This window comes from Heptranchias perlo, chromosome 7, assembly GCF_035084215.1.
Source record: "Heptranchias perlo isolate sHepPer1 chromosome 7, sHepPer1.hap1, whole genome shotgun sequence".
Classification (NCBI taxonomy): Eukaryota; Metazoa; Chordata; class Chondrichthyes; order Hexanchiformes; family Hexanchidae; genus Heptranchias; species Heptranchias perlo.
In genome coordinates, this window is record NC_090331.1 from 5,164,128 (window position 1) to 5,176,593 (window position 12,466).

Sequence of the window (12,466 nt, forward strand, 5' to 3'; positions counted from 1 at the left end):
TTAGCTGGGAGTGACTGAATTAAGTCGTTTTCCATTGCAGACAGCGAACACCTTGTCCTGGGCCCTGTACTGCCTGGCCAAGCACCCCGAGCTTCAGGAGTCTGTCTTCAGGGAGATGTGCAACGTTGGTCCAGCAGAGCAGATTCCTACAGCGCAGGACCTCAGCAGAATGCCCCTACTGAGGGCCATCATCAAAGAGACATTGAGGTGAAAGGGAAACGTGCAGAGAGTTTGTAATACAGGGAGGGACAGTGTGTTACAGTGTACGATACAGGGAGGGACAGTGTGTTACAGTGTACGATACAGGGAGGGACAGTGTGTTAGGGTGTAAGATACAGGGAGGGACAGTGTGTTACGGTGCACAACACAGGGAGGGAGAGTGTGTTACAGTGCACAACACAGGGAGGGAGAGTGTGTTACAGTGTACGATACAGTGAGGGACAGTGTGTTACAGTGTACGATAAAGGGAGGGACAGTGTGTTACGGTGCACAACACAGGGAGGGAGAGTGTGTTACAGTGCACAACACAGGGAGGGAGAGTGTGTTACAGTGTACGATACAGTGAGGGACAGTGTGTTACTGTGTACGATAAAGGGAGGGACAGTGTGTTACGGTGTACGACACAGGGAGGGACAGTGTGTTACAGTGTAAGATACAGGGAGGGACAGTGTGTTACGGTGTAAGATACAGGGAGGGACAGTGTGTTACGGTGTAAGATATAGGGAGGGACAGTGTGCTACAGTGTACGATACAGTCAGGGACAGTGTGTTACAGTGTACGATAAAGGGAGGGACAGTGTGTTACAGTGTAAGATACAGGGAGGGACAGTGTGTTACGGTGTAAGATACAGGGAGGGACAGTGTGTTACGGTGTAAGATACAGGGAGGGACAGTGTGTTACGGTGTAAGATATAGGGAGGGACAGTGTGTTATGGTGTAAGATACAGGGAGGGACAGTGTGATACAGTGTACGATACAGGGAGGGACAGTGTGATACAGTGTACGATACAGGGAGGGACACTGTGTTACAGTGTACGACACAGGGAGGGACAGTGTGTTACGGTGTACAACACAGGGTGGGACAGTGTGTTACCCTGTAAAACACAGGGAGGGACAGTGTGTTACAGTGTAAGATACAGGGAGGGACACTGTGTTACGGTGTAAGATATAGGGAGGGGCAGTGTGTTACGGTGTGAGATACAGGTAGGGACAGTGTGATACAGTGTACGATATAGGGAGGGACAGTGTGTTACGGTGTAAGATACAGGGAGGGCAGTGTGATACAGTGTACGATACAGGGAGGGACAGTGTGTTACGGTGTACGATACAGGGAGGGACAGTGTGTTATGGTGTACGATACAGGGAGGGACAGTGTGTTACGGTGTACGACACAGGGAGGGAGAGTGTGTTACAGTGTACGATACAGTGAGGGACAGTGTGTTACAGTGTACGACACAGGGAGGGACAGTGTGTTACGGTGTATGACACAGGGAGGGAGAGTGTGTTACGGTGTACGACACAGGGAGGGACAGTGTGTTACAGTGTATGACACAGGGAGGGAGAGTGTGTTACAGTGTACGATACAGTGAGGGACAGTGTGTTACGGTGTATGACACAGGGAGGGACAGTGTGTTACGGTGTATGACACAGGGAGGGAGAGTGTGTTACAGTGTACGACACAGGGAGGGACAGTGTGTTACAGTGTATGACACAGGGAGGGAGAGTGTGTTACAGTGTACGATACAGGGAGGGACAGTGTGTTACGGTGTATGACACAGGGAGGGAGAGTGTGTTACAGTGTACGATACAGGGAGGGACAGTGTGTTACGGTGTACGATACAGGGAGGGAGAGTGTGTTACGGTGTACGATACAGTGAGGGACAGTGTGTTACGGTGTATGACACAGGGAGGGAGAGTGTGTTACAGTGTACGATACAGGGAGGGACAGTGTGTTACGGTGTACGATACAGGGAGGGACAGTGTGTTACAGTGTACGACACAGGGAGGGACAGTGTGTTACGGTGTACGATACAGGGAGGGACAGTGTGTTACAGTGTACGATACAGTGAGGGACAGTGTGTTACGGTGTACGATACAGGGAGGGACAGTGTGTTACAGTGTACGATACAGGGAGGGACAGTGTGTTACGGTGTACGATACAGGGAGGGACAGTGTGTTACGGTGTACGACACAGGGAGGGACAGTGTGTTACGGTGTACGATACAGGGAGAGACAGTGTGTTACAGTGTACGACACAGGGAGGGACAGTGTGTTACGGTGTACGATACAGGGAGGGACAGTGTGTTACAGTGTACGATACAGTGAGGGACAGTGTGTTACGGTGTATGATACAGGGAGGGACAGTGTGTTACAGTGTACGATACAGGGAGGGACAGTGTGTTACGGTGTACGATACAGGGAGGGACAGTGTGTTACGGTGTACGACACAGGGAGGGACAGTGTGTTACGGTGTACGACACAGGAAGGGACAGTGTGTTACGGTGTACGATACAGGGAGAGACAGTGTGTTACGGTGTACGACACAGGGAGGGAGAGTGTGTTACAGTGTACGATACAGGGAGGGACAGTGTGTTACGGTGTACGACACAGGGAGGGACAGTGTGTTACGGTGTACGACACAGGGAGGGACAGTGTGTTACGGTGTACGATACAGGGAGGGACAGTGTGTTACGGTGTGTGACACAGGGAGGGACAGTGCGTTACGGTGTACGACACAGGGAGGGACAGTGCGTTACGGTGTACGACACAGGGAGGGACAGTGCGTTACGGTGTATGACACAGGGAGGGACAGTGTGTTACGGTGTACGATACAGGGAGGGACAGTGTGTTACAGTGTATGACACAGGGAGGGAGAGTGTGTTACAGTGTACGATACAGTGAGGGACAGTGTGTTACGGTGTATGACACAGGGAGGGACAGTGTGTTACGGTGTATGACACAGGGAGGGAGAGTGTGTTACAGTGTACGACACAGGGAGGGACAGTGTGTTACAGTGTATGACACAGGGAGGGAGAGTGTGTTACAGTGTACGATACAGGGAGGGACAGTGTGTTACGGTGTATGACACAGGGAGGGAGAGTGTGTTACAGTGTACGATACAGGGAGGGACAGTGTGTTACGGTGTACGATACAGGGAGGGAGAGTGTGTTACGGTGTACGATACAGTGAGGGACAGTGTGTTACGGTGTATGACACAGGGAGGGAGAGTGTGTTACAGTGTACGATACAGGGAGGGACAGTGTGTTACGGTGTACGATACAGGGAGGGACAGTGTGTTACAGTGTACGACACAGGGAGGGACAGTGTGTTACGGTGTACGATACAGGGAGGGACAGTGTGTTACAGTGTACGATACAGTGAGGGACAGTGTGTTACGGTGTACGATACAGGGAGGGACAGTGTGTTACAGTGTACGATACAGGGAGGGACAGTGTGTTACGGTGTACGATACAGGGAGGGACAGTGTGTTACGGTGTACGACACAGGGAGGGACAGTGTGTTACGGTGTACGATACAGGGAGAGACAGTGTGTTACAGTGTACGACACAGGGAGGGACAGTGTGTTACGGTGTACGATACAGGGAGGGACAGTGTGTTACAGTGTACGATACAGTGAGGGACAGTGTGTTACGGTGTATGATACAGGGAGGGACAGTGTGTTACAGTGTACGATACAGGGAGGGACAGTGTGTTACGGTGTACGATACAGGGAGGGACAGTGTGTTACGGTGTACGACACAGGGAGGGACAGTGTGTTACGGTGTACGACACAGGAAGGGACAGTGTGTTACGGTGTACGATACAGGGAGAGACAGTGTGTTACGGTGTACGACACAGGGAGGGAGAGTGTGTTACAGTGTACGATACAGGGAGGGACAGTGTGTTACGGTGTACGACACAGGGAGGGACAGTGTGTTACGGTGTACGACACAGGGAGGGACAGTGTGTTACGGTGTACGATACAGGGAGGGACAGTGTGTTACGGTGTGTGACACAGGGAGGGACAGTGCGTTACGGTGTACGACACAGGGAGGGACAGTGCGTTACGGTGTACGACACAGGGAGGGACAGTGCGTTACGGTGTATGACACAGGGAGGGACAGTGTGTTACGGTGTACGATACAGGGAGGGACAGTGTGTTACAGTGTACGATACAGTGAGGGACAGTGTGTTACGGTGTACGACACAGGGAGGGACAGTGTGTTACGGTGTACGATACAGGGAGGGACAGTGTGTTACGGTGTATGACACAGGGAGAGACAGTGTGTTACAGTGTACGATACAGTGAGGGACAGTGTGTTACAGTGTACGATACAGTGAGGGACAGTGTGTTATGGTGTACGATACAGGGAGGGACAGTGTGTTACGGTGTACGATACAGGGAGGGACAGTGTGTTACAGTGTACGACACAGGGAGGGACAGTGTGTTACGGTGTACGATACAGGGAGGGACAGTGTGTTACAGTGTACGATACAGTGAGGGACAGTGTGTTACGGTGTACGATACAGGGAGGGACAGTGTGTTACAGTGTACGATACAGGGAGGGACAGTGTGTTACAGTGTACGATACAGGGAGGGACAGTGTGTTACGGTGTACGACACAGGGAGGGACAGTGTGTTACGGTGTACGACACAGGGAGGGACAGTGTGTTACGGTGTACGATACAGGGAGAGACAGTGTGTTACGGTGTACGACACAGGGAGGGAGAGTGTGTTACAGTGTACGATACAGGGAGGGACAGTGTGTTACGGTGTACGACACAGGGAGGGACAGTGTGTTACGGTGTACGACACAGGGAGGGACAGTGTGTTACGGTGTACGATACAGGGAGGGACAGTGTGTTACAGTGTATGACACAGGGAGGGACAGTGTGTTACGGTGTACGACACAGGGAGGGACAGTGCGTTACGGTGTACGACACAGGGAGGGACAGTGCGTTACGGTGTATGATACAGGGAGGGACAGTGTGTTACCGTGTACGATACAGGAAGGGACAGTGTGTTACAGTGTACGATACAGGGAGGGACAGTGTGTTACAGTGTACGATACAGGGAGGGACAGTGTGCTACAGTGTACGATACAGGGAGGGACAGTGTGTTACAGTGTACGATACAGGGAGGGACAGTGTGTAACAGTGTATGATACAGGGAGAGACAGTGTGTTACAGTGTACGATACAGGGAGGGACAGTGTGTTACAGTGTACGATACAGGGAGGGACAGTGTGTTACAGTGCACAACACAGGGAGGGAGAGTGTGTTACAGTGTACGATACAGTGAGGGACAGTGTGTTACAGTGTACGATAAAGGGAGGGACAGTGTGTTACGGTGCACAACACAGGGAGGGAGAGTGTGTTACAGTGCACAACACAGGGAGGGAGAGTGTGTTACAGTGCACAACACAGGGAGGGAGAGTGTGTTACAGTGTGCGATACAGGGAGGGACAGTGTGTTACGGTGTACGATACAGGGATGGAAAGTGTGTTACAGTGTACGACACAGGGAGGGACAGTGTGTTACGGTGTAAGATCAGGGAGGGACAGTGTGTTACGGTGTAAGATACAGGGAGGGACAGTGTGTTACGGTGTACGACACAGGGAGGGACAGTGTGTTACGGTGTAAGATATAGGGAGGGACAGTGTGTTATGGTGTAAGATACAGGGAGGGACAGTGTGATACAGTGTACGATACAGGGAGGGACAGTGTGATACAGTGTACGATACAGGGAGGGACACTGTGTTACAGTGTACGACACAGGGAGGGACAGTGTGTTACGGTGTACAACACAGGGAGGGACAGTGTGTTACCCTGTACGACACAGGGAGGGACAGTGTGTTACAGTGTAAGATACAGGGAGGGACAGTGTGTTACGGTGTAAGATATAGGGAGGGACAGTGTGTTACGGTGTAAGATACAGGGAGGGCAGTGTGATACAGTGTACGATACAGGGAGGGACAGTGTGTTATGGTGTACGATACAGGGAGGGACAGTGTGTTACGGTGTACGACACAGGGAGGGAGAGTGTGTTACAGTGTACGATACAGGGAGGGACAGTGTGTTACAGTGTACGATACAGTGAGGGCCAGTGTGTTATGGTGTACGATACAGGGAGGGACAGTGTGTTACAGTGTACGATACAGTGAGGGAGAGTGTGTTACAGTGTACGATACAGTGAGGGACAGTGTGTTACAGTGTACGACACAGGGAGGGACAGTGTGTTATGGTGTACGATACAGGGAGGGACAGTGTGTTACAGTGTATGACACAGGGAGGGAGAGTGTGTTACAGTGTACGATACAGTGAGGGACAATGTGTTACGGTGTACGATACAGGGAGGGACAGTGTGTTACAGTGTACGATACAGGGAGGGACAGTGTGTTACGGTGTACGATACAGGGAGGGACAGTGTGTTACGGTGTACGACACAGGGAGGGACAGTGTGTTACGGTGTATGACACAGGGAGGGACAGTGTGTTACGGTGTACGACACAGGGAGGGACAGTGTGTTACAGTGTACGACACAGGGAGGGAGAGTGTGTTACAGTGTAAGATACAGGGAGGGACAGTGTGTTACGGTGTAAGATACAGTGAGGGACAGTGTGTTACGGTGTAAGATATAGGGAGGGACAGTGTGTTACGGTGTACGATACAGGGAGGGACAGTGTGTTACAGTGTACGATACAGGGAGGGACAGTGTGTTACGGTGTAAGATACAGTGAGGGACAGTGTGTTACGGTGTACGATACAGGGAGGGACAGTGTGTTACAGTGTACGATACAGGGAGGGACAGTGTGTTACGGTGTACAATACAGGGAGGGACAGTGTGTTACAGTGTACGATACAGGGATGGAGAGTGTGTTACAGTGTACGAAAGAGGGAGAGACAGTGTGTTACAGTGTACGATACAGGGAGGGACAGTGTGTTACAGTGTACGATACAGGGAGGGACAGTGTGTTACAGTGTACGATACAGGGATGGAGAGTGTGTTACAGTGTACGATACAGGGAGGGACAGTGTGTTACAGTGTACGATACAGGGAGGGACAGTGTGTTTCAGTGTACGATACAGGGTGGGACAGTGTGTTACAGTGTACGATACAGGGAGGAACAGTGTGTTACAGTGTACGATACAGGGAGGGACAGTGTGTTACAGTGCACAACACAGGGAGGGAGAGTGTGTTACGGTGTGCGAAACAGGGAGGGACAGTGTGTTATAGTGTACGATACAGGGAGGGAGAGTGTGTTACGGTGTTAGATACAGGGAGGGACAGTGTGTTACGGTGTACGATACAGGGATGGAAAGTGTGTTACAGTGTACGACACAGGGAGGGAGAGTATGTTACGGTGTACGACACAGGGAGGGACAGTGTGTTACAGAGCCAAAGATGGAGATATCAGGAGGGGTTAGTTTGGTCAAAGAGTTATTTTTTCAGGCGGGTCTTGAAGGAGGAGAGCGAGGTGGAGTGTTGAAAAGGTTTAGGGAGGGCATTCCAGAGCTTATGGCCTAGACGGCTGAAGGCACGGCCGCCAATGGTGGGGTGAAGGAAGTGGGTGATGCAGAAGAGGCCAGAATTGGAGGAACGCAGAGACCTCGGAGGGTTGTAGGGCTGGAGGAGGTTACAGAGATAGGGAGAGGGGAGGCCATGGAGGGAATTGAACACGAGGATGAGAATTTTAAAACCGAGGAGTTCCCGGACCGGGAGCCGATGTAGGTCAGCGAGCACAGAGGGTGATGGGTGAACGGGACTTGGTGCGAGTTAGGATACGGGGCAGCAGAGTTTGTGATGAGCTCAAGTTTATGGAGGGTGGAAGGTGGGAGGTCGGCCAGGAGAGCATTGGAATAGTCGAGTCTAGAGGTAACAAAGGCATGGATGAGGGTTTCAGCAGCAGATGGGCTGAGGCAGGGGCGGAGACGGACGATGTTACGGAGGTGGAAGCAGGCGGTCTTGGTGATGGAGAGGATATGTGGCCAGAAACTCATCTCAGGCCCAAGGTTGTGAACAGTCTGGTTCAGCCTCAGACACTGGCCTGGGAGAGGGATGGAGTCGGTGGCGTGGGAACGGAGTTTGTGGTGGGGACCGAAGAAATGGCTTTGATATTCCCAATATTTAGTTGGAGGAAATTTATGCTCATCCAGTAATGGATGTCGGACAAGCAGTGTGACAAATGAGAGACAGTGGAGGGGTCGAGAGAGGTGGTGGTGAGGTAGAGCTGGGCATCGTCAGTGTACATGTGGAATCTGACATCGTGTTTTCGGATGATGTCGCCAAGGGGCAGCATGTAGATGAGAAATAGGAGGGGGCCAAGGATAGACCCTCGGGGGGACTCCAGAGGTAAGAGTGCAGGAGCGGGAAGAGAAGCCATTGCAGGTGATTCTCTGGATAGATCGGGAGGGAACCAGGTGAGCGCAGTCCATCCCAGCTGGACCACGGAGGAGAGGCGTTGGAGGAGGATGGTGTGGTCAACCATGGCTGCAGACAGGTCGAGAAGGATGAGGAGCGATAGTTTACCATGGTCACAATCATGTGACAGTGGCAGCGTGGATACAAAATTGGCTGTGGGACAGAAAGCAGAGAGTAGTGGTGAACGGTTGTTTTTCAGACTGGAGGGAAGTTTACAGTGGTGTTCCCCAGGGGTCAGTATTAGGACCACTGCTCCTTTTAATATATGTAAACAATCTTACAACACCAAGTTATAGTCCAACAATTTTATTTGAAAATCACAAGCTTTCGGAGGCTTCCTCCTTCGTCAGGTGAATGTCAGGAAATCCTTTTAATATATATTAATAACCTGGACTTGGGTATAGAGGGTATAATTTCAAAGTTTGCAGATGACACAAAACTCGGAAATGTGGAGGACAGTAACAGACTTCAGGAGGACAGACTGGTGAAATGGGCAGACACATGGCAGATGAAATTTAACATAGGATGAATGAGGAGAGGCAATATAAACGAAATGGTCCAATTTTAAAGGGGGTGCAGGAACAGAGAGACCTGGGGGTGTACAGACACAAATCTTTGAGTTGAGAAAGCGGTTGAAAAAGCATATGGGATCCTGGGCTTTATTAATAGATGTGGAGATGCCGGTGATGGACTGGGGTTGACAATTGTAAACAATTTTACAACACCAAGTTATAGTCCAGCAATTTTATTTTAAATTCACAAGCTTTCGGAGGCTTCCTCCTTCGTCAGGTGAACGATGTGAAAATTTTTTACATCGTTCACCTGACGAAGGAGGAAGCCTCCGAAAGCTTGTGAATTTAAAATAAAATTGCTGGACTATAACTTGGTGTTGTAAAATTGTTTACATTTATTAATAGAGGCACAGAGTACAAGAGCAAGGAAGTTATGCTAAACCTTTAGAACAGAGAAGGTTAAGGGGAGATTTGCTAGAGGTGTTCAAGATTATGAAGGGTTTTGATAGAGTAAATAAGGAGAAACTGTTTCCAGTGGCAGAAGGGTCGGTAACCAGAGGACACAAGTTTAAGGTAATCGGCAAAAGAGCCAGAGGCCACACGAGGAAACATTTTTTTATGCAGCAAGTTGTTATGATCTGGAATGCGCTGCCTGAAAGGACGGTGGAATCAGATTCAATAGTAACTTTCAAAAGGGAATCAGATAAATACATGAAGGGAAAAAATTTATAGGGCTATGGGGCAGTAATTTGCAAGGACAGAGGGATCAAGGGTGGGTTTTTTGAGGAGGGGGGTGATGACGGCAGATTTGAATGGGAGGAGGATAGTACCCGAGGAGAAGGAACCGTTAACAATATCAGCTAGCATGGGGGCCAGGGAGGGAAGTTGGGTGGTCAGCAGTTTGGTGGGAATAGGGTCGAGGGAGCAGGAGGTGGGTTTCACGGTCAAGACGAGCTTGGAGAGGACCTGAGGGGAGATAGGAGAGAAATTACAGTCAGGACAGAGTCCAGAGACCCTGGGAATCCTCAACATTGACTCCGGACCCCATGAAGTCTCATGGCATCAGGTCAAACATTGACAAGGAAACCTCCTGCTGATTTCCACCTACCGCCCACCCTCAGCTGATGAATTTTTTTTTATTTGTTCATGGGATGTGGGCGTCGCTGGCGAGGCCGGCATTTATTGTCCATCCTTAATTGCCCTTGAGAAGGTGGTGGTGAGCCGCCTTCTTGAACCGCTGCAGTCCGTGTGGTGACTGTTCTCCCACAGTGCTGTTAGGAAGGGAGTTCCAGGATTTTGACCCAGTGACGATGAAGGAACGGCGATATATTTCCAAGTCGGGATGGTGTGTGACTTGGAGGGGAACGTGCAGGTGGTGTTGTTCCCATGTGCCTGCTGCCCTTGTCCTTCTAGGTGGTAGAGGTCGCGGGTTTGGGAGGTGCTGTCGAAGAAGCCTTGACGAGTTGCTGCAGTGCATCCTGTGGATGGTACACACTGCAGCCACGGTGCGCCGGTGGTGAAGGGAGTGAATGTTTAGGGTGGTGGATGGGGTGCCAATCAAGCGGGCTGCTTTGTCCTGGATGGTGTCGAGCTTCTTGAGTGTTGTTGGAGCTGCACTCATCCAGGCAAGTGGAGAGTATTCCATCACACTCCTGACTTGTGCCTTGTAGATGGTAGAAAGGCTTTGGGGAGTCAGGAGGTGAGTCACTCACCGCAGAATACCCAGCCTCTGACCTGCTCTTGTAGCCACAGTATTTATATGGCTGGTCCAATTAAGTTTCTGGTCAATGATGACTCCCAGGATGTTAATGGTGGGGGATTCGGCGATGGTAATGCCGTTGAATGTCAAGGGGAGGTGGTTAGACTCTCTCTTGTTGGAGATGGTCATTGCCTGGTACTTCTCTGGTGCGAATGTTACTTGCCACTTATCAGCCCAAGCCTGGATGTTGTCCAGGTCTTGCTGCATGCGGGCTCGGACTGCATCATTATCTGAGGGGTTGTGAATGGAACTGAACACTGTGCAATCATCAGCGAACATCCCCATTTCTGACCTTATGATGGAGGGAAGGTCATTGATGAAGCAGCTGAAGATGGTTGGGCCTAGGACACTGCCCTGAGGAACTCCTGCAGCAATGCCCTGGGGCTGAGATGAATCAGTCCTCCTCCATGTTGAGCACCACTTGGAGGAATCTCTGAGGGTAGCAAGGGCACAGAATGTACTCTGGGTGGTGGACTTCAATGTCCACCATCAACAGTGGCTCGGTAGCACCATGACTGATCGAGCTGGCTGAGTCCTGAAGGATGTAGCTGCCAGACTGGGCCTGCGGCAGGTGGTGGGCGAACCAACATAAGAGAAAAACCTACCTGACCTCGTCCTCACCAATCTACCTGTCGCAGACGTATCTGTCCATGACAGTATTGGTAGGAGTGACCACCGCACAGTCCTCGTGGAGACAAAGTCCTGTCTTCACACTGAGGACACCATCCAACATGTTATGTGGCACTACCACCGTGTTAAATGGGATAGATTCAGAACAGATCTAGCAGCTCAAAACTGGGCATCCATGAGGTGCTGTGGGCCATCAGCAGCAGCAGAATTGTATTCCAGCACAATCTGTATCCTCATGGCCCGGCATATTCCTCACTCTACCATTACCAACAAGCCAGGGGATCAACCCTGGTTCAATGAGGAGTGTAGAAGAGCATGCCAGGAGCAGCACCAGGCGTACCTAAAAATGAGGTGCCAACCTGGTGAAGCTACAACTCAGGACTACATGCATGCTAAACAGCGGAAGCAATATGTTATAGACAGGGCTAAGCGATTCCACAACCAACGGATCAGATCAAAGCTCTGCAGTCCGGCCACATCCAGTCGTGAATGGTGGTGGACAATTAAACAACTAACGGGAGGAGGAGGCTCCGTGAACATCCCCATCCTCAACGATGGCAAAGTCCAGCACGTGAGTTCAAAAAACAAGGCTGAAGCGTTTGCAATCATCTTCAGCCAGAAGTGCCGAGTGGATGATCCATCTCGACCTCCTCCTGATATCCCCACCATCACAGAAGCCAGTCTTCAGCCAATTCGATTCACTCCACGTGATATCAGGAAATGGCTGAGTACACTGGATACAGCAAAGGCTATGGGCCCCGACAACATCCCAGCTGTAGTGCTGAAGACTTGTGCTCCTAAACTAGCCGCGCCTCTAGCCAAACTGTTCCAGTACAGCTACAACACTGGCATCTACCCGACAATGTGGAAAATTGCCCAGGTATGTTCTGTCCACAAAAAGCAGGACAAATCCAATCCGGCCAATTACCGCCCCATCAGTCCACTCTCAATCATCAGCAACGTGATGGAAGGTGTCGTCAACAGTGCTATCAAGCGGCACTTACTCACCAATAACCTGCTCACTGACATATATCATCGTTCCTTCATCGTCACTGGGTCAAAATCCTGGAACTCCCTTTCTAACAGCACTGTGGGAGAACCTTCACCAAACGGACTGCAGCGGTTCAAGAAGGTTCAAATAATGA

At 50.8% G+C, this 12,466-nt stretch overlaps 1 protein-coding gene across 1 annotated transcript in view; it reads left to right on the top strand.

Annotated features, from left to right (window-relative positions):
* The window catches only part of LOC137323442 (sterol 26-hydroxylase, mitochondrial-like), a 60,461-nt gene that overhangs the window by 40,175 nt on the left and 7,820 nt on the right, over nucleotides 1-12,466 (top strand). The window contains exon 6 of the mRNA XM_067986915.1: nucleotides 41-207. Within this exon, the coding sequence (XP_067843016.1) occupies nucleotides 41-207 (167 nt within the window). The remainder of the gene's footprint in view (nucleotides 1-40; nucleotides 208-12,466) is intronic.